This window comes from Bos grunniens, chromosome 17 (genome assembly GCF_055505025.1).
Source record: "Bos grunniens cultivar Pamir isolate PY7600 chromosome 17, Bosgru_T2T1.0, whole genome shotgun sequence".
Classification (NCBI taxonomy): Eukaryota; Metazoa; Chordata; class Mammalia; order Artiodactyla; family Bovidae; genus Bos; species Bos grunniens.
In genome coordinates this window covers 18,766,131-18,789,958 of record NC_141181.1, presented here as the reverse complement: position 1 = coordinate 18,789,958, position 23,828 = coordinate 18,766,131, and the positions used below count along the sequence as shown (strand labels likewise).

General features: G+C 36.3%; 1 protein-coding gene and 1 pseudogene across 41 annotated transcripts in view; both read right to left on the bottom strand.

The window, feature by feature from the left end:
• ELF2 (E74 like ETS transcription factor 2) overlaps positions 1 to 23,828 on the bottom strand; it is a 99,319-nt gene that overhangs the window by 49,770 nt on the left and 25,721 nt on the right. For 22 of the 40 annotated variants that reach the window (XM_086346675.1, XM_086346688.1, XM_086346674.1 and 19 more), the window contains 3 exons: positions 23,301 to 23,388; positions 21,773 to 22,011; positions 1,909 to 2,074 (listed from right to left, as the gene is read on the bottom strand). Coding sequence is in view for 20 of the 40 variants with exons in the window: in XM_086346650.1 (XP_086202776.1) it covers positions 1,909 to 2,074; positions 21,773 to 21,844 (238 nt within the window). In the remaining 20 variants the exon portion in view is untranslated. The remainder of the gene's footprint in view (positions 1 to 1,908; positions 2,075 to 21,772; positions 22,012 to 23,300; positions 23,389 to 23,828) is intronic. The other 18 variants (XM_086346677.1, XM_086346683.1, XM_086346695.1 and 15 more) reach the window with 2 other exon arrangements.
• Positions 13,279 to 15,277, bottom strand: LOC147355090 (large ribosomal subunit protein uL4 pseudogene; annotated as a pseudogene). Its single transcript, XR_015144204.1, has one exon. The product of XR_015144204.1 is annotated as a large ribosomal subunit protein uL4 pseudogene (transcript).

The window sequence follows — 23,828 nt, the reverse complement described above, 5'->3', positions numbered from 1 at the left end:
AATGTAAGATGAACTTTTCAGTACTTTTAGTCTGTTTCAGTATATTTATTAAAATTTCCTTTTAGTGTTGAAGAAAAATAAATCTAAAAAATATTATCAAGTATTCAAAACCTACTTTCATAATGCCATTAAAGTAATTGTTCTTTTATCCAGACTTTGTATATCCTCTTTTTCAATATTATAAATAATCACTTTTTTTTTTTTCAATTATTTTTATTTGACCGCACTGGGTCTTAGTTGCAGTATGTGGGATCTAGTTCCCTGGCCAGGGATCGAACCTGGGCCCCCTGCACTGGGAGCACAGAAACTTAGCCACCGGATCACCAGAGAAGTCCCTAAATAATCACTTTTATCTCTGTAATGCAAATTATATCATCACCCCTCAGAGAGTTCAAGAAGAAAATAAAATCTCTTAAATGGATTATATTCACTTCCTATTTGGATTCTTTTTGCCATATTAATTTAAATTAATGAACTGTTGACCATTAACTGTATAACCAGTAAGATCTGGTAAACAGGCTCTGGTGTTTTAATGTGAATTTAAATTTCTACTGATATAAATTTGGCATTGTAATTTTCATTTTTCCAAGTTTACAATTTACTACCAAAATCATAGTTTTTCTTATTTTTTTTTGATCAAAACATTTTCCAGAAATTTCAATCGGTTCTATTCTTTTTTATTCAACTTAAACAATCACATTTTTCTGTTCCATTAGTTCTACTTAGTTATGCCCCTGTAGTAAAATCAGTTACAATATCTACTTCAAAATATCATCCTGCATAATACTTTTTATAAGTGCTCTTCTTTTCCTCAAGAGGAAAATTCATCTCCGCCACTAAACTTATAGCTTCAGACTGGAAAACTCTCCAAACTCTCAAAAAAAAAAAGTATCTTCCTGCCACTTGCACTGTAAATCAAGTATCACTCCACACTATAGCCACGAAGTCTTTATGAATGTTTAGCTATCTGTTTTAATAAAATGACTTGATTACCACTGTACACAGGGTTTGCCGGCACGGCTGTCATCACTGTACCTCCAAAGAGCAAGGTAAGTTTCAATCCCTCAGCTCAACAAAAAATAAAACTGTGGAGGAAGAACAGATTTAAGCTGGAGGAAGCTAATAGTCCTAGGGAATACAACTGGGCCTCAACAAGCAGAAAGACATCAAATAAAAATTTTTAATCATGAGATTCTGCTACATTTAAAGAAATTTATCCAAAGTACTAGAAATTTTTATTAGGATTGTAAACCAAATACAAGGATTTCTTTTCCTATTAACTAATAAAGAAAAATTTTAATGTTTATTTTATAAAACTGTCACTATAATCTTTCTGGTAAAAAAATCCTTTTTTCTTTAGGGTCAATGGCAAAAAATGAAAAGGTTTCTCCAAGAATTATACATACCAATGCCCAACTAAACATACAGTTATCTCACCACAGGCATTGAAATACCAAAATTTCTAAGAAGACCAAAAAGTAAAGAGAAATTTGATACACTACTACAAAGACACTTTTGAGCTAGAGAAGAAGAAATGATACTGCTCTAATGCTACTGGTTAAGAGTTTCTTTTAAGAAAAATCATATACTGGTCTACTGATGTCTACAAATAAATAACAACTAGTCAATATTGCCACTCCCAGGAAAAAAATGACAAAAATAGTTCTATTATTATCGGTCTGTAATTTTTCTTTAGAAGTCAATGATATGAGATTGTTGTACCTCAAAGAATTATTATGTAGAACTTCATATATAAACTCTCTTAAGAAATGTTTCACTCGTTTCCAAGCTATACTAAATAGCATTAAAAAAGAGATTTTTTCAGTATATTATTCAATTGGCAATAATTATGTTGACACTTACAAAATGAGAAAGTTAAAAATAATGAACATTTTATGAGATGTCTACCTGTTTCCACATTCTCCGTCTCAACTTCTTGTTCTTCTGCCACATCTTGCATCATATAAGTCTCATCATCATAAACCAGAACCTGGGCTGCATAGCCCTGCTCTAATCTGGCACTTGGAACTGGCTCCACAATCACTGCTGGATATTCAGAAACCTTTCCACTTTCCTACAAGAGCAAATTTAAAAAAACAATCAGCCTCTTTATTCACAAATTCTGAATTCATTTATAAATCCTTGAGTTCATATAGTCTCAAGGAGTTCAAATGAGTTTCATGTATCATAAATATGAATGTAAAAACCAAAGCAAGGATGAAAAGGACTCATTTTAATAATCTTTTCAAGTCTCAAAAGGTGAGACATATGTTAAACATTTTAAATAGTCAGGGCTTTAGGATTAAGATGGCAAATTAAAAACATGCATATAACTTCACTCTCTCATGAAAGCCCACTAAAATGCAATAAAAGACTTTTAGACATAAACTCATAAGAAGAGATAAGAGCAACAAAATCTTGAAAGACTGATAGTGAATGGATGAATATTAATAAGTGGTTTAGCAGACCGAGGAAAGCCAAATCACAGCCTGGCAGCAAAAAATAAATGAGACACAACACACTTTACACTGGAGAATCCACAGAAGGCAATACCAATTACTTCTGGAAATAGAGGAGCAGCAGGTGGTGGAGAAAGAAGAGGGGGGTTAAAACAAGGAAGATTCCATTAAAGTTGTTTGAAAAGCACTTTTATTCCTAGACCTGCTCCCTCCTCCATGATGCTAGGCAACCGGCCCTTCCCCACCTCAGCAGAAGATTGGAGAGTTACTTTCTGGAGAGAGAAAAACAAGAGCATCTTTGAGGTACATAGGCACATTTACTAGTATCAATTCTGTACCCAAAGTAGAGTTCCCCAATCAGCTTCTTAGTCCTCCACTTTTAACCATGAGCAGACAGCCAAGTATTACTAGTCATCCAAGCAAAAGCCTCTAACACAAAACATACCATTTACTTACATATACATTTATAAATTTATATTCTTCACAGAAATAAGAGAAGATATATCCAAAAAGCAGGAACAAAATACAAATTAATAAAGAACATTAAAAAATAAAGAGTTCTGAGAAATTAAAAACACAACAGCTAAAATGAGGCATGGAAGATAACACTGAGGCAGTCTCCCAGGAACCAGAGAAAAAAGAGGAGAGAATGGGAACACTACTAAAGGATCAATCCAGGATGACCAATGATCAATACCAAGCTCCTGAGTAACAGGAGTTTCAGAAAAAGAAACAAGGGAAGAAAAAAGCTGAAAGAAAGAAAAAAATTTCAGAAATTTTCATAGCATGGAAGGATATGAGGTGACCATTTAAAAACATCTACCAACTGTTAAGTATAAACAAATAAAGAATAAGACCTACACTGAGGCACACCACTGTGAAATATCACAATTAAGGAACAAAAAGAGGATTCTATAAGATTCTTGAAAGAAAATACAGGTCATATACAAAGAATCAGAACTCAGACTTCAGTCTTCTTCACAGTCATACTGGAAGGAAGATGGATGACAATGGAACCATTTCTTCAAAATTATAAAGGAAAATTATTTCCAATCTAGAATTCTTCGCCCAATCTTATGAAAAAGTAAAGATATTTTCTCAGACATAAAAGATCTCAAAATGTTTACCTTCCATGCATCTTTTTTCAAGAAGAAACTGGAGAGTGTATTCCACTAAAAAAGTAAACGTTTAATAAAGACGATAACCTAGAATATAGAAGGTCTAATATGGGAGAGAGGAAACACCAATGTTTAGGAGGATCGGACTGTGAGGAGAGGTTCCAGGACACCAGCTGTGCACTGGATCTGAAGGGCAACTAGTTCAGTGGCAGCAAAGTAACTCCTGAGACAGCAGGATAAACTGTCATCACCAAGATGACCACTGACACTGGTCCTAAGGACAGGATGCCCATAAGCCTATTCCAGATTTTTATTTATATTTGGCTTATCTTGCTATATTTACTCACCCCACCTTCCCTTGCTACCTGGATCAGCTGAGAACCTCCCAGATGTATTCTGCTTTATGTAATCTACTCCTAAGTTTTGGAAGACCACAAAGAGCTCAAAAACCAAAAATAAACAACAGCACAATAGCACTCTTTCCATATGACCATATACCTATTGAAGAAGGCTGCAATACCAAGCTCATACCCTAGCACTGCCATATGTCTGATCAAGATGGCCTTATGTTTCCAAAACTAACTCAACACACTGCTTAAGGATTACCTGAGTAGAATCTCTGGAAGCTCAGTGAATCCAAAGTCAGACTAGTTAGCCTATCTCCCAGAAGCTTTTATTAACTATAGTAATGCTGTCCCTTCCTAACTCTAAAGCTAAGTACACTATGCATTTTCTCAAAGTAAATAATATGTTGTCTAGGAGATATCCAGAGAGAATAAAACTATAAAGAAAAGTAAAAGACTGTTAACACATTAAGTCAGGATTATGGCACCTCAGGGAACAGGTATGGGGACAGGAGGTGCAGCACACTTAGTGTTCTAAAATATCAATAATTTCTATTTTTTTAACCTGAATGATAGATAATATGTCCTCTTTTTGTTATTCTTAGATTGACACATAATATCTTATATACTCTTCACTTTGTATAAAATATTGCACAAATTTTTTAAATAAATTACAAAAGAAAGATATGGTGAATTTTTAAAAAGAAAGTACATATTGAATATTAACCTTGAATTTCTTACTGTGTATACGGCAAGAAATGTGTCCAACTTACTAACATTAGAAAAAAATTCTTTTTCACCAATTGGATATAGTGATAGTTGAATCTTCATGCTGATCATGCTTCTTGACCAGCTTTATAATCACAGCCTGCCAACAGCACCATCCAGTTAAATAATAGTGATTAATGAGAAGCATGGGCTTCCCTGATGGCTCAGATGGTAAAGAACTTGCCTACAATGCAGGAAACCTGGGTTCAATCCCTGGGTCAGGAAGGTCCCCTGAAGAAAGGAATGGCTACCCACTCCTATATTCTTGCGTAGAGAATCCCATGGGTGGAGGAGCCTGGTGGGCTGCACTACCTGGGGCTGCAAAGAGTCGGACACAGAGAGACCATATCCAAGGCAAGGAACACCCGAAGCTGCCAAAAGCTAACAAAGAGGCATGGGAGACATTCTCTCTCACAGCCCTCAGAAAGAATCAACTCTGCCAACCTTGTTTTCAAACTCCTAGACTGCAGAACTGTGAGACAGTGTCTACTGTTTCCAAAAGTGAAACTTTCATGATTTTTTGCTTCCATTATCTGTCCAAACCCTTTTTATCCACTCAAGGCACAGCTCCACAGAGTCTTCTACAATCCTCTAATCTGAATCAATTTTTCCATACCAAATACTTCTAGAAAAAGTTGTTTCCCTATTATCACCACTGCACATGATCCTGTATTATAATTACCTGCTTACATATCCAACACCTTGACAAGACAGTAAGATGACTAAGAGCAAGAGCCCATTTTTAATATTAAGAGTCAATTACTGTATCCTCCTCAACAATACCTCATATAAACTAAACTGTCACTTTAAGGACTTGTAGTTTGGTTAAAAAAATGATATAAATAAATCAGAGGGAAACGATTAACAGAACAGTACTACTGTATGATTCTATTTATAAACATATTTGTTTTACATATGTATTAAAAAATCTGAAGAATATACCTCTAACTACTAATAACACTGTAAGAGAGGTGAACACATAAACAGAATTTTCATTTTCTCAGTGTATTCTGAATTCGTTTTTTACAATAATCCTGTATAAGAAAAATCAAAATACTTTTTTTCCTGTTTAAATATAACAATGACAAAAAAAGAGAACTGAAAAAACAAAGGAAAAATAACAATTACCAAAAAATATATATATATTAAAACTTATAGGGGTAATTTAAAAAGAAATACCATTTTGGTAATATAAAACTTGCAGGATAATATATCTCAACTAATAAAATAAATTATTTAGTTTTAATCAACTTTACCAATGTATTTTTATGCAAATACAATGCAACCATTTTAAGTGTACAGTTTTATGGATTTCTATAAATGTAGAAATCCCTGTAACGATCATCACCATCAAGAAACAGAATACTTCTATCACCCTAGGAGGCTCCCTTGCACCCCTCATACCAGTCAAACTCTCACAATCACCACCATACCACCATCTACTCCCCCATCTACACATCCACCCACGTGGTTAATCACCAATTTTCTATCTCTATAAATTTTCTTTTCCTAAAATTTCATATATATGGAGTCAACAGTTTTGCTCTTTTGCATTTGAGTTCTTTAAGTTAGCATAATGTTAAGATTTATACTTGTCATTGCATGTTCAGTAGATCATTTCTTTTCATTGCTGAGACTCCCACTGTACTGACAGATCTCTCTACGCAAGACTGTAACCCTCCTACTGGGGCTTCCCAGGTGGCGCAGTGGTAAAGAATCTGTCTGCCAAGCAGGAGGCACAGGCTCAGTCTCTGGGTCAGGAACAATCCCCTGGAGAAGTGCACGGTAGCCCATTCCAGTAATCTTGCCTGGAAAATCCCATGGACAGAGAAGCTTGGCAGGCTACAGTCCACGGAGTCACAAAGAGTTGGACACAACTTAGTGACTAAATAGCAGCAATACTCCTATTAATGTCTTGCTGTTCCCCTCCCTCCCTCTCCATTCCATATTTACCTACACATCAAATTACCAGATCATACGGTAATTGTACATCTAGTTTTAAAAGGACTGTCAAATTATTCTGCAAAGTGGTCACACTGTTTTACATTCCCACTAGTAACTGGCGACCCACTCCAGTACTCTTGCCTGGAAACTCCCATGGACGGAGGAGCCTGGTACGCCTCAGTCCATGGGGTCGCTGAGAGTCGGACACGACTGAGTGACTTCACTTTCACTTTTCACTTTCATGCACTGGAGAAGGAAATGGCAACCCACTCCAGTGTTCTTGCCTGGAGAATCCCAGGGACGGGGGAGCCTGGTGGGCTGCCGTCTATGGGGTTGCACAGAGTCGGACACGACTGACGTGACTTAGCAGTAATGTATGAAAGGTTCATTTCCAGTTCCTCTCCAAACACGCTCTACAATTTTCACCATTCTCTAAGTATGTAGTAGTATTTCCTTGTGTTTTCACTTTGTGTTTCCCTGATAGCTAATAATATTGGGCATTTTAAAAGTGTGCTCATTAACCATTCATATATTTATCTGCTCAAATCTTCTTCTAATTTTAATGGATTATCTCCAACTTATTATTATATATCATCTGAATATAAGTCCTTTTATATAGTCTGAATACAGGTTATGTATTGTAACTCCTTTCCAATCCTTGGTTTACCTTTCCCTCCTTCCCCCTCACCACACAGCATGAAGGATCTTAGTTCCATACCAGGGATAGAACCTGAGCCCCCTGCAGTAGAAGCCTGAAGTCCTAACCAAGGGACCACCAGGGAATTCCTGCCCTTTCATTTTATTAATGGGATATTTTTAAGGAATAGAAGCTTTTCATTTAAATGAACTTTATCATTTTTTTTCTTTTAAGGTTCATGTGTTTTATTATCAATCTAAGGAATTACTGCCTGTTTCAAGGCTGAGAAAATTTCCTCATTTTTCTCCATTTACACTATTTAAACATTTAATTATAAAAACATTTAGTCATTGTGTATGATGCAAGAAAGGACTGTAGTTCATTTATTTGCATAGGGATTAGTTGTTCCACCTCATCTGTTAAAATGACTATCCTTTCTCCACTGAATTACATTAGCACCATTACTGAAAATCAGTCAGTCTTATACGGGACTATGCGATGTTCCACTGATTCACAGGTATGTCAGTATACCAACACCACACTATCTCAATTACTGGATCTTAACAGTAAGTCTTTAAATCAGGTATGTAAGCCCTCCAACTCTGTTCTTAAACCATAAATCTTCTGATCCACAGCTATGTTACATTTTTCCATTTATTCAGGTGTTTAATTTCTCTCAAGGAGAGCAAGGAGAGATAAGAAAGCTTTCCTCTGTGATCAATGCAAAGAAATAGAGGAAAACAGCATAACAAAAAGACTAGAGATCTCTTAAGAAAATGAGAGATACCAAGGGAACATTCCATGCAAAGATGAGCACAATAAAGGACAGAAATGGTATGGACCTAACAGAAGCAGAAGAAATTAAGAAGACATGGCAAGAATACAAAGAACTACACAAAAAAAATCTTCATGACCCAGATAACCACCATCGTGTGATCACTCACTTAGACCCAGACATCCTGGAATGAGAAATCAAGAGGGCCTTAGGAAGCATCACCACAAACAAAGCTAGTGGAGGTGATTGAATTCCCAGCTGAGCTATTTCAAATCCTAAAAGATAATGCTGTTAAAGTGCTACCGTCATATGCCAGCAGATTTGGAAAACTCAGCAGTGGCCACAGGACTGGAAAAGGTCAGTTTTCATTCCAATCTTAAAAAAAGGCAATGCCAAAGAATGTTCAAACTACTACACAACTGCACTCATCTCACACACTAGCAAAGTAATGCTCAAAATTCTTCAAGTCAGGCTTCAACAGTACATGAACCAAGAAATTCCACATGTTCAAGCTGGATTTAGAAAATACAAAGGAACCAGATATCAAATTGCCAACAGCCACTGGATCATAGAAAAAGCAAGAGAGTTCCAGAAAAATATCTACTTCTGCTTTATTGACTATGCCAAAGCCTTTGACTGTGTGGATCACAATAAACTGTGGAAAATTCTGAAAGAGATGGAATATCAGACCACTTTACCTGCCTCCTGAGAAATCTGTATGCAGGTCAAGAAGCAGCAGTTAGAACCAGACATGGAACAACAGACTGGCTCCAGACTGGGAAAGGAGTACGTCAAGGCTGTATATTGTCACCCTGCTTATCTAACTTATGTGCAGAGTACATCATGCGAAATGCCAGGCTGGATGAAGCACAAGCTGGAGTCAAGATTGCCAGGAGAAATATCAATAACCTCAGATATGCAGATGACAACACCCTCATGGCAGAAAGCAAAGAGGAACTAAGCCTCTTCATGAAAGTGAAAGAGGAGAGTGAAAAAGCTGGCTAAAAACAAAACATTCAAAAAACTAAAATCATGGCATCTGGTCCCATCACTTCATGACAAATAGATAGGGAAACAATGGAAACAGTGACAGACTTTTTTTGGGGGGGCTCCAGAATCACTGCAGATGGTGATTGCAGCCATGAAATTAAAAAAGACTTGCTCTTTGGAAGAAAAGCTATGACCAACCTAGCTGCTACTGCTGCTGCGTCGCTTTAGTCATGTCTGACTCTGTGCAACCCCATAGACGGCAGCCCACCAGGCTTCCTGTCCCTGGGATTCTCCAGGCAAGAACACTGGAGTGGGCTGCCATTTCCCTTTCCAATGCATGAAAGTGAAAAGTGAAAGTGAAGTCGCTCAGTCATGCCCGACTCCAGCGACCCCGTGGATTGAACCCCACCAGGCTCCTCCGTCCATGGGCTTCTCCAGGCAAAAGTACTGGAGTGGGGTGCCATTGCCTTCTCCGACCTAGACACCATATTAAAAAGCAGAGGCATTACTTTGCCAACAAAGCTCCATCTAGTCAAAGCTATGGTTCTTCCAGTAGTCATGTATGGATATGAGAGTTGGACTACAAAGAAAGCTGAGCGCTGAAGAATTGATGCTTTTGACCTGCGGTGTTGGACAAGACTCGAGAGTCCCTTCGACTGTAAGGAGATCCAACCAGTCAATCCTGAAGGAAATCAGTCCTGAATATTCATTGGAAGGACTGATGCTGAAGCTGAAACTCCAATACTTTGGCCACCTGCTGCGAAGAACTGACTCACTGAAAGAGACCCTGATGCTGGGAAAGACTGAAGGCAGGAGAAGGGGATGACAGAGGATGAGATGGTTGAATGGCATCACCGACTTGATGGACATGAGTCTGAGCAAGCTCTGGGAGTTGGTGATGGACAGGGAAGTCTGGCATGCTGCAATCCATGGGGTCGCAAAGAGTTGAACACAACTGAGTGACTAAACTGAACTAAATTTGTCTTAACAGTATTTTGTAGTTTTCTAAGTACAGATTTCACTAAACTTAACCCTTTGGTCTTATGCTGCTGTTAAATAGTATTACTTTTTAAATTTACTTTCTGAATTGAACTTTGCCAGAATATATAAATACAACTGATTTTTACATAGACACCTATTCTACATTTACTTATTAGTTTAACAGTTGTACAGATTTCTTAGGAGTTTCTATGTATATGACTGCATCATTTAGCAATAAAGACAGTTTTTATTTCTTCTTTTCTGACCTGTAAGTCTTTTATTTTTCTTGCCCTGTACCAATTTCGCCAGTGCAGTGTTGAATAGCAGTAGTTAGAGCAGACACCCTTGCCTTGTTCTCAACCTTAAAAGGAAAACGTTTTCTTTCTCCATTAAGTATGTTTACTGTGAGTTTTTCACATATGTACTTACCAGACTGAGAAAGCTGCCCTTTATTACTAGTTTACGGAATTTGTATAATAGGTATTGGCTTTTAGCAAATGGACTTTAAGTGGCTACTGATACAATCACATGATTTTTCTATTTTCCTTTGTTAACATGGAAAATTACACTAATTGATTAAACCTATCTCCCTGGGACAAACCCCATTTGAGACATATGATCCCTTTTATATGCCCTGGGATTCATTTTAAGTATTTTATCAAGAATGTTTGATTCTATGTTCATAAAGAATATGGATGTGCAGTTTTCTTTTCCTATAAAATCTCTGTCTGGTCTTGATATCAGGGTAATACTGACCTCATAAAATTCTCTTGTCCTCTATTTTCTAAAAGAGTTGTGTAGAATGGGTATTACTTCTTCCATAAATACTTAGCACATCAAGAAAGCCATTTAGCTCTGTAATTTTCTTTGCAGCAAAGACCTTGACTACAAATCCAAAGGTTACTTAAATATCTTATTTAAAAGATACCTTTTTAAAAGACATTGATACCTTTTTAAAAGATTTCTTATTTAAAAGACAGAGGGCTATGCAGGCCTGCTTTTCCTTTTGGAATGACTTTCAAGGAATTGGCCCATTTCATCTAAGTTATCAAACTTATTGGCCTAAAGTTCTTCTTAATGTTTACTGTCTATAATAATGCATCTTTCATTCTTTTAGTGTATTTTGCCTTTTTCTTGTGCAGTCTACTTAAGAGATTGTCCACTTTCAACTTCATTGATCTGTGTTTTTACTTTTATTACTTTGTTCCTTCTATTTTGGGTTTGATTTGATCTTCTTATTCTAGCTTGTTGAGGGAAAACCTTAAGATTGATTTTCCTTTTCCAATGTAAATATATGAAGCTATAAACTTTCCTCTAAGCACTGCTTTAGCTTCATCCCTCAAACTTGATATACTGTGCCTTCATCTTCATTCAGTTTGAACATCTACTTTCTCTTGTGATTTATTCTTTAATCCATGGGTTACACAAATATAGAAGTAGACTATTTAATATGCAAGTATTAAAAAATTTTGCAATCATATTTTTTTGTTAATTTCTAACATAATTCTGCTTTGGTCACAGTTTCTCTATATAATTTCAATCCTTTGACAGTTTTTAAAATTACTGAGATGTGCAACCCAGCAGATGATCTACTTTCGCTTATTGTCCATGTGCACTTGAATATGTGTTCTAATACTGTTAGGCACAATGCTTCATGGAAGTCCATTAGGTGAAGTTAGCTCATGCTGTTATTCAAGTTTTTTATATCCTCATTGATTTTCTAATTAATCTATCAATTACTGAGTGAGGAATGCTGCAAACTCCATTACTGTGGGTTTATCTATTCTTTCAGTTCTATCAGTTTATGTTTTATGTATTTTGAAGCTCTCATGTTGAATGCAAAAACATTTAGTTTTCAAGAAGACTTAACAAATGTTAAGTCTTCTTGAAAAGATGGTCCTTTTATCATTTATGAAATGTCTACCTTTATCCCTGGTCTTGTCTTAAAACCACTTCACCTTGTTTTATGATTAATATTTGCATGGTATCATCTATATCTATACTTTCACTTTTAAACTGTGTGGTTATACTTAACATGAGTTCTTTGGATGAAACTAACAGATGTGGCTTTTTAAAAAAATCTAATCTGCATTTTAAACAATATCTTCATTTAAATTGGGCTATTTAGAATACTTATATTTAATATTATCAATAAACAAGGTTTAAATCTACCATCTGCTCTGTTATTTACTTCATTTATTCCTTAATCCTTTCATTCTCAGTCTTGTTTTTAATTAAGAAATTTTTTTAGTATCCATTTTAATTCTATTTAATTTATACATAGTAATGGCTTACTATCTATATTTCTTTATTTTTTAGTGGTGCACTAAATCTTACAATGGGCTTCCCTAGTAGCTCATCTGGTAAAGAAGTGAAGTGAAGTGAAAGTCACTTAGTCCTGTCCAACTCTTTGCAACCCCACAGACTATGGCCTGCCAGGCTCCTCTGTCCATGGAATTTTCCAGGAAAGAATACTGAAGTGGGTTGCCATTTCCTACTCCAGGAGATATTCCCCATCCAGGGATCAAACCCGGGTCTCCCACATTGCAGACAGATTCTTTACCACTGAACAATCAGCTGGTAAAGAATCCATCTGCAATGCAGCAGACTCTGGTTCAATTCCTGGGTTGGGAAGTTCCCCTGGAGAAGGGATAGGCTACTCACTCCAGTATTCTTGGGCTTCCCTGGTGGCTCAGATGGTAAAGTATCCATCTGCCATGTCAGAGATCTGGGTTCAATCCCTGGGTTGGGAAGATGCCCTGAAAGAGGGCACGGCAACCACTCCAGTATTCTTGCCTGGAGAACCCCATGGACAGAGGAGCCTGGTGGGCCACGGTCTATGGGGTCACAAAGAGTCGGACACGACTGAGAGACAGCACAGCACAGAACAGATCTTACAACAGGCTTCCTAACATATTACAGTTTATATCCAACAATGCTTAATGTAAAAAGTTTACAGCACTGTAGTATTTTTCCAATACTGCCTCCCATCCTTTGTTTGACTGTTGTCATACATTCACTTCCTTTGCTTCACATTGCAAACCCCATAATTCAGCTATTATATACATACATATATATATATAATTCACTGTTATTTTTGTCTTAAACAATTATCTTTTTAATAAATTTAAAACAAATTTTGGAAAATATTTACCCACACATTAACTATTTCTCTAGCACTTTTCAATGCTTTATGTATAAATTTATATATATGCTTTAATTTGGTATCATTTTCCTTCTGCCTAAAGATCTTCATTTAACATTTATTATAATATGCATTTGTTGGTGATAAATGCTCTCAGCTTTTGTTGGGCTGAGAAAAACTTCACTTTGAAGCACATTTTCACTGGATATGTAACTGTAGGTTGGTTGACAAGTTTTAGTTTTGTGAAATTCAAGGAAGTCATTATCTTCTGACTTGCATGGTTCTAATAAAGATGTCTGCAGTCATATCTTTATTCTTCTGTAGGTAATGAATTTTTTCCTCTGGAAGCCTTTTCTCCCCATGCTTCTCACTACCTCTTTGATTGGGTCTTTACTCAAAATTAACTGTCCAAAATGATTTGACCTTTACAGAATAAACAAATTTGAGTTTATCCAGCAGACTTCTTTTCTTCTGTGTTGGGCTTCCTTTTTATGGGTTTCCTTTCAGTTGCTGTTTGTTGTTGTTGTTGTTGTTTTATCACTGCAGCCTCTTTTCCCCTCAATGCTTCTGCTTCTTAATGCCAAGAGCCTTCTTTCCTTTCTTCCCCACCACAGTCTTCTTGCCTGGAATCCCCTTTTCATCTGATCTGGCTTCTAATGCTGCTGCTGTCCACCTGAATTTTGTGGTTCTTGGTAGGGAGAAGAATGGTGTTTTGGCACATGGTCTTTGAATATGAGTTTAGTAGCTTCAATGTAAGGAGAAGGCAATGGCACCCCACTCCAGTCCTCTTGCCTGGAAAATCCCATGGATGGAGGAGCCTGGTGGACTACAGTCCATGGGGTCGCTAAGAGTCGGATACGACTGAGCGACCTGACTTTCACTTTTCACTTTCATGCATTGGAGAAGGAAATAGCAACCCACTCCAATGTTCTTGCCTGGAGAATCTTAGAGACAAGGGAGGCTGGTGGGCTGCCGTCTATGAGGTCGCACAGAGTTGGACACGACTGAAGTGACTTAGCAGCAGCAGCAGCTTCAATGTGATTCTCAAGTTTTTCAGTGGATTCTTCTTCAGGCCTTTGTAGTGAGTCTTCCTATATGGTGCTTGGAGAGCTCTTTGGATCTCTGGGGTTTTTAAGATTCTGCAAAGGTCTATATTAAGCATCTTGTGAGTGGGGAGTTTGCAGTTACTCTTTACACCAAGTGCCAAACAGCTCATCTAACTTGTGGAAAGCATTTTCAGTCCAAATGCAGAAACATCCCGCATGCCTACCAGGAGTAAGTTTCAAATACTGACTTTACTTACACTAAGCAGAGTAATTCCAGGGATGTCTCTGAAGGCCTTGATGATTTCCCTGTCCTCATTAAAGAAGATGCAGGGTTCCCTGTGCTGGATACAGTGACGGCTTCTCATTTTGCCTTTGCCAGTTCTCATTCATTGAGAAGCACAGATCTTTTTAATATCATTCCACACCTTAAGTTTCTTCAGAAGCAAAACAATCTCTTTGGTCTTATTGCAGCCTTCAACTTTATCTTCAGCCACCAAAGCAAGTTCAGGAACTTCTTCAATAAGATGACACAACCAGCGCTGGTAACGCTGAAGCAGCCACTGCAGAGCAGATAAGAGTATCACTTCTGCATTGTGTTCAGTCTGAAGTGCCAACATCACCAGGCCTTGATTAGTGCAAACATGTGGCCTCCACAACATATATTTCCAAAAGCACCCTGGCCAGAACAGTGAGTCCCACCACCTCAAACTCTAGGAAATGGGAGTCACAGCTATGCCAGGAGCCCAAGACTCAGAACTGGTTTGATGACATGCTAATTCACTGACAGCATAGAGCTGTCCATTGTTTTTGTGCAAGTTGGTGTGAATAAAGTACACAATATCTGGTCAAATAGGAGCCTTGAACACAGCAGGAAAAGAGGCATTTTTCCAGATGACTCCCCCTTTTTGGAGTACTGGTATCAGTGAATGAGCACAGGCCATGGCGGGAGAGAAGGCCACACTGCTCTCAACCCTGTGGCTCCCACAGGAGAAGTTCTCTAGAAGCTTTTAAGACTTTCTTTTTGAAGTTTGCTTTCAGCAGCTTTATTGTGATATACCTCAGTCTGTTTACTCTCTGCTTTATCCTATTTAGAGTTTAAGATTCTTAGATCTGTGCTGTGCTTAGTTGCTCAGTCATGTCCATCTCTGTGAATCCATGGACTGTAGCCCACGAGGCTCCTCTGTCCACAGGGATTCTCCAGGCAAGAATACTGGAGTGGGTTGCCATGCCCTCCTCCAGGGGATCTTCCCGACCCAGGAATCAAACCCAGGTCTCCTGCATTGCAGGCAAATACTTTACTGTCTGAGCCACCAGGGAAGCCCATGAACACTGGAGTGGATAGCCTATCCCTTCCTCCATAGGATCTTCCCGACCCAGGAATCAATCCAGAGTCTCCTGCATTGCAGGCAGATTCTTTGCCAGCTGAGCTAACAGGGAAGCCCCTTCTCAGATCTATGGGTTTCTATTTTCATCAAACTTGGGAAATTTTATAGCCATTATTTCTTTACATGCTTTTTATGTTCTCTTCTCTTATTCTGGGACTCCAATTACATTATATCAGACAACTTGATATTGTCCCACAGATAACCAAGTTTTTGTTCATCTTTTTTCTTTTTTCAATCTTTCTGCACTTAATGATATAGTTTCTATCCTTCAAATTCACTGGTTTTTTCTTATGCAGTACCTAATCTATTTGTAATCCTATACAGTGAATTTTTCTTTTCATATAGGATATATTTCATTTCTAGAAGTTTCACTTGGTTCTTTTATGTCATTTACACCTCTCCTCTGTGATTCATGTTCTCTTTACCTTTCTTGAGCATATCTGTAATAGTTGTTTTGAAAGTTTATCTGTTAATTACATATCTATCATTTCTATTTATTTTCACTGACAAATTTTTCTCCAAGTTTTAAGTTATATTATTCCTGCATCCTTGCATTTAACATGATTGGGTATTTCATATGTAAAATTTACATCATTAGGTACAATTTACACATTGCTGTCTTATTTTAATAAGGTTTACTATGATAGTTATGTTACTTGTAGATCAATTTTCAAGGCTTATTTTGAAATCTTTCTAGAGCAAGTTTGGACTCCCCTTTATTCCACAGCTAGTTTAGCTCCACTTATGTAGGCATGACCCTTCTGGAATCTCTAATGAGTGCCCTGGGCAGTTAACAAAAACCCACTTTTCCAACTGGTTGGAATTCTAGCATCTTCCAGCCCTGAGTGAACTATGTAGATTTTTTTCAGTAGGTTCCTGAGTTTACACCTTTCTGATCATCCTTTGCTTGGCTTCATGCAGTTTCTTACTACACCTGGGAACTCATTCAGCTAAAGACTAGGGGAACCAAAGTCTGAGTTCTGAGTTCCTCCTCTGGGCAGCTTCTTCCTTTCAGATACTCTGCCCCTCAAATTAGTTGCATTAAGTTCAGTTCAGTTGCTCAGTCATGTCTTACTCTTTGCCACCCCATGGACAGCAGCATGCCAGGCTTCCCTGTCCATCACCAACTTCCAGAGCTTTGCTCAGACTCATGCCCATTGAGTCGGTGATGCCATCCAACCATCTCATCCTCTGTCATCCCCTTCTCCTTCTGCCTTCAATCTTTCCCAGCATCAGGGTCTCTCTCATTTCAATGAGTCAGTTCTTCACATCAGGTGGCCAAAGTATTGGAGTTTCAGCTTCAGCATCAGTCCTTCCAATAAATATTCAGGACTGATTTCCTTCAGGATTGACTGGTTGGATCTCCTTGCAGTCGAAGGGACTCTCGAGTCTTCTCCAACACCACAGTCCAAACCATCAATTCTTCGGCACTCAGCTTTCTTTACAGTCCAACTCTCACATCCACACATGACTATTGGAAAAACCATAGCTTTGACTAGACAGAGCTTTGCTGGCAAAGTAATGCCTCTGCTTTTTAATATGGTGTCTAGGTTGGTCATAGCTTTTCTTCCAAGGAGCAAGTGTTTTTTAACTTCATGGCTGCAATCACCATCTGCAGTGATTCTGGAGCCCCCAAAAATAAAGTCTGTCACTATTCCCACTGTTTCCCCATCTATTATTTGCATTATTTCTACTGTTTCCCCATCTATTCCATTGTTTCCCCATCTATTCCATTGTTTTCCCATTTTTAGTTGCATTCAGATCAGATCAGATCAGTCGCTCAGTCGTGTCCAACTCTTTGCAACCCCATGAATCGCAGCACATCAGGCCTCCCTGTCCATCACCAACTCCCGGAGTTCACTCAGACTCACATCCATCGAGTCAGTGATGCCATCCAGCCATCTCATCCTCTGTCGTCCCCTTCTCTTGCCCCCAATCCCTCCCAGCATCAGAGTCTTTTCCAATGAGTCAACTCTTCGCATGAGGTGGCCAAAGTACTGGAGTTTCAACTTTAGCATCATTCCTTCCAAAGAAATCCCAGAGCTGATCTCCTTCAGAATGGACTGGTTGGATCTCCTTGCAGTCCAAGGGACTCTCAAAAGTCTTCTCCAACACCACAGTTCAAAAGCATCAATTCTTCAGTGCTCAGCCTTCTTCACAGTCCAACTCTCACATCCATACATGACCACAGGAAAAACCATAGCCTTGACTAGACGAACCTTTGTTGGCAAAGTAATGTCTCTGCTTTTCAATATGCTATCTAGGTTGCATTAGCCTCTCCAAATTCCGAATTTTGGTTTCCTCAATACAGTGAGACTGTCTACATTCTGCTTGAATTTCTCCTTCCCATGTTTTTCCAGAAAGTAGGTCCAAGCAGTAAGCCAGTGCAATCATTTCTCAGGAAGAACAGTCTTGCACCGTCTGTAGTCCAACTGTCTTAATCCATTCATGTTACTATAACAAATACCAGACTAGGTGGCTGAAAAACAGCAGAAATGTATTGCTCACAGTTCTGAAGGCTAGAAATCCAAGATCAGGGTACCAGAATGACTGAGTGGGGGCCTTCCTCCAAGTCACAGACTTCTCTTTTGTCCTTACATGGCAGAAAGGGCAAGGGGTCTCTCTAGAACCTTTTTTTTCCCTAGAGCCTTTTATAAAAGTATTGACCCCATTTGTAAAGGTTCCTTCCTCATTACCTAATCACCTTCCTAAAGCCCTACTTTCTAATACCTTCCTAATGATAATCATCTTTGGAAGTTTGGATTCAACATATGAATTTTGAGGGGTTCACAAACATTCAAGACCATAGCACAAATAAACACTGTGGGCTCATGTGTTTTGTTCATTTTCCTAGTTGTTTATGGTTGGAATACAAATCTTGTTTCAGCTGTTCCATCACAACCTGAAGTGGAAGAAGTCCCAATCTTCTTTGTCTGGAAGCAGATGCTCTCTAAAACTTGCATTCATTTTGTTTTTTAAATATATCTAAATCCTTTTTTATTTTTTCTGCATTAATTCCCCATTTCTATGAGACCTACCTGATACGTATTTCCTTCTCAAAACTGCTCTGGCTACTGCTCTATGTTTATTCTTCCATACAATCTTTAGGCCCATATGATCAATTTCCCCCAACTGGCCCTAACATCTTATAGACATGGAATTAAATATACAGATTGGAGGACTGACATCCTCCACAATACTGACCATTCCCATTTCTCTTACCCAAATACAAAATATATATCTTTGTTTATTAAAGTCTACTTAAGTATCATTAGTTTCCTTCAAACAAGTGCTATATATCTTTTACTTTTATTCCTCAACAGTTTATTCATTTCTGTTAATATTCTGAAATACAGTTTATTTCCATGATTTTTTTCTAACTAATTATAGTCCTTAAAAGAAAGCAAGATATTTTTATGTTAATTTTGCACTCACCAAACTATTAGGTGCTCTTATTAGTTCTAATGGGTATTCATGGATTTTCCCCTTGGTTTTCCCAGGTGGTGAGTCATATTATATTTGGTCTTTTTAATACTTATATATTTTTTTCATTATTTTGTCTGATTACAGGAAAATATTAAATAAATAATAGTGCCCATACTGACTTTCTCTCCAATTTCAGAGAAAATACTCCAGTATTTCACCATTAAATAGGATTCTAGCTCTTGATTTATATATTTTTTAAATAATGTTAAGGAAATATACACTTATATTATTTAGAGTTTTTATCAGGAAGGATATTGAACTTTATAAAATCCTATCTCATCAAGTATTTCATCCTAACCATTATATCATATGTCATATTAGTAGGGGTATATATTACTTGTTTTCTTAAAACTGAATATCCTTATGTATCTAAATCCTATCTGGTAACTGGATTTTTAAATATATGACTATTTTATAAATGTATTACTATTTTATTTATGATTTTTGTATCCACACTCATTAATAAGATTACAGTCTACTTTTTTTGCCATCTTTGTCAGAAACAGAATTATCCTAATTTTATAAAATATTCATATAAAACATAATCAAGAATAAAATTATAAGAAATAAAGCCTAAACATCACTAATAACTCTCTAAAATGCCCACTACTTTTTTAATAATTAAAAAAAATTTGTTGGGGTATAATTGATTTAAAATGCGTTGCCCATCATATTTTAAACATTTATTTTTTCTTCAGATTCTGAAGCTAAGGTCATTTTTTTCCCACCCTAGCCTACACTTTGAAGTATAAGTAGTATAGATATATATTATAAATACATTATAAAGACAAAATTCTATCTTTCTAATACCACTATCCCCAAAACTCACTTTAAAAACTTGGGAGATAATACAGAAACTAGTGGCTTTTCTTTCTTCCAGGAATTTTCTTCCCCAGGTGTTTCTACAGCTCAATCCCTTATGCTATTTAGGTCTACACTAAAATGCCACCTGCTCAGAGAAGTCTTCCTTGTCCATTCTAACCAAAATACCCTACCAATTCTCTATCTATCTCTAGCCCTGATTTATTCTTCATAGCCATTCTGAAATACTTTATCCCTAGTGCCTAAAACAGTAACTGACATTCAGTAAGAGGTCAATTAATGTTTGTTGAAGGAATACATGAAATGAAAGTAAGTAGGTATCCACATGACACAATGTAAAGAAAAAGTTCCTGAGAATAGTTTCCTCCTTTCTGGTGCCACTCTTCCTAAAATGCCTATGACCGCCTTTGAAGACTACTGTATAAATCATTAGTCAATAATGTCTTGACAAAATTATTTTCATTTGTCAGATTCTTTCTTTGGTAACAAACAGTTTGTCAAGCCATGAACACATGGGGTTCCATGTAAATGAAGGGAGGTATAGAGGGTCTTCCAGAAACAAAGTGTTCTATTCATTTTCCCATAATGGTGGTACCCAGTCACCACAAGGTAAATATATTCTACCAATTGTTCTTAGCAGCTTCCCCCATAGAATTAATATCAACAGAGTAAAACCATGGGGCAAAAGGAAAGTACTTGAAGAAGCAAGTCCTGGATGATACTGGAGGGGATAGAAATCCCGAGTCCCTCATTTCTCGGGTGAATCATACTTGGAAGTGATCATACAGAAAGTGAAACTTCAAGAAGGAAGCAGAACTTGATTATGAGAATAAAACATGTTCTTTACCTTTGTTTCTCTCAGTAGATTTTGAAACAGTTTTAGATTCAAATACTACAGGGATATTTCAGTTACCAGGTCCACTGAAAACAAACCCACCGAATTTGCCCATCGCTATCTCAGAGGACTGAACAGACCTCTGAACAGATACCAAGCAAGCAAGAAAAAGAATCCAGACCCAGAACACACAGCCTGACATCCTAATTTGTATCTCAGTCATAATACTAAGTACCAGTAACAGCAGTATCTTTCACAGAATGTAGAAAAAACAGACTTTTTTCCTCCATTTTCCCATCTTATCTCTGGCCAAGTATTTGACCATTATTGTGACAGTATTATTATATTTTAATTTAGATAATTCCCAATAGTCAGTCTTTACCGAATGGTGAGAATAAAAGCCAGGCCCTGAAAGTCCATGTATTTCAGGTACTGCTGCTTTCTACTTCTCTCTCTTATTCTTTAATGTTATCAATAACAACAACAACAAAAACCAAATACACTAACATTGCAAAATTCTTCAAGTATAAAATTTCAAAACCAAGTTTCTCTTCTGATTTACAAATTATCTAAATTAAATTCTTAAGTATAAATAATAAGTACTTAAAATACAATGGATTCCCACATGAATTAGAATAATCAAAAGACAAAGGTAACAACAAGAAGAGATACAAAATTCTAAAGTATGAATATAATTTAGGTATTTAGATACAGTATTTACCTATATACTCTAAAATCCAAAACAATGGATTTTATCAGAGATTTAAATCTATTTCTCAACTAATACTATTGTTTTCTTTCTTTTTTCCCCTCCTAGTTCATTCCAATATATGGAAGTTCCAACAACTCAGGCAACTCAGGCCCAGCACTACCTCCCTCAATGCTCTAGAACCTAATTATACGAGGACACATGACAGAGATATACAGTCTCATGCACTATACATTTCTATTCTCAAATACCTGTTTCCCATTAAATTCATTAGTTCATGCATCGATTTTATGAACAAAAAAGAAATGCAATACATTGGATGGCTAACCTCTTGATTTTCTACTCCATTGCTGGGAAGCTCCAAAATAGAACCTCCACTGTCAACCACTGCTGATGTCATTGTTTACTCCCTGAGGAAGCTTCAAACGCTACCAGTCAATGTAATTAAAGGTTCATGGATGATTGTCAGTGTTATAGGTTTGCATTATCATATTTTAAAAGTCAATAGAGATGGAGTAGAGTTGATATCCAGAAATCCAGTCTTCTTAAGATGATTAACCAGAGAGCCTAAGAAGAAGAATTTGAAAAATTATTAAAAAAAAATACAAGGATATAAAGCAGCACAAACTATTTTGCAATAAAATTTTTTAACATTTTTATAAACTGAGAAAAAAAGAGCTAGGCTTATACAGCTCTGTGTCAAGAGGGCAGTTATGAGCATTTCTCTTAGAGCAGTCAAGTTCACAATCTGCAGTTCTTACCAAGCTATTGCACACTGGTGACCTTATGATGTTTATATTCTAAGAAATAAAATGTTACAACTTTCTCCCCTTATGAAGATGTACTATTATTCCTGAAATATTTTGGTAAGAATTTCTGAAATTAAAAAAAAAATTTATGCACTAAAAACATAAAGTGTGCTGGACCAAGACAACTTCTAAAATTATTCACCTATTTAACAAATTAAAAGACGTACTGGTTTGTAAATATTTCAGTCTTCCTTGGTTCATTTGGTTTGTTTATGTATATGAATTTACATTTATGTTGTTTATGTATGTATATAAATAACTAATTAGAATTATCTTTTGCTTACAGTAGCAGGCTCATTTTGTGTTCACATTTTGTATACTCTACAAGATCTGTAAAACAGATTAATTTGAGTTACTTATACTTTCAAATACAATAGTTTGAAAATAAAGTAGTGAAATGACTTGGAATGCCTTTAATATTACTTTCTCATTCTTTCTTCAATAACTTTTTTGGTATTGATTCAAAATGCAATATAGCAAATGGTTTCAAGTAAATATAATTCAAGTTTTTTTCCCCTAGTGGAGATGAACGGCAATATGTACATCATCTTGATTTATGTATTAGATTATTTCTTAAAAAGTTACGTTTTATTTTATTTTTGTGTACATTAAATATTTCACAAAGAAATCACAGGGCTTTTTAATAGAATTTTTCACACAAAAATTTAAGAGTACAGAAAAACTAAGCATATTTAAAGAGAAAATAATTATTTCTAATTAATCATTCCATTAATAACATGTCCTATATTAAATATGAAAATAAAATAATAAAGAATTTCCATAAACTTCTATAACAAATAGAAAATTCCTGAAAAAAAGCAGAAATTTCACCTCACTACCTAAGACCTATTCAGTATTATTAGTCTTCTTCTTGATCTTATCAACAGAAAATAGGATAGGAAATATTTGTATCTTAGGAATAAAAACTAAGAAAAATCCTCAATCCCATCACACTGAATCTCACTATTATCACATAAGGTAACAATTATTTTCAATTTCTGTTTTCTAATCATACAGATAATAAAAGCAGAAATAAATTTTACTTACAATTTGAATGTTAAGTAGTCTAAGCATCCTTCACTAGTTTCACAATTTGGCAAGAGTTAGAATATAAAACAGCAGTTCCCTGGAACTACTAGTGGGGGGAAAAAAACAGTATTAATATAACTCTATTAAAAATATTTTACTCAAAATAGATGTGATTCAGACAATATGTACTTATACTACAACAAATCATCTCCAAGCCTGATGGCACATATTTTATAATGAACATAATAAATTACTTCTAAGCTACTGAAGAATCAAAAGTTTTTTATCAGACTTAAAGTTTTAAGTCATCACTAAATGACAATTATTGAACAACAACAGATTCCCACATACATAGCCTATACCCCACATTATGGGCTATATTTCAATCAGCCAATAGGAGGATTTTAACCCATGGCTGCAAGTATAACTTCAGAACTCCAGGAGTATTAAATCAAGTTTAAAAAGACTAATTTCAATAAAAAAAAAAAAAACAACAATTAATTTAAACTTAAACAAATTTTTAAATTAAAAAAAAAGACTAACCCA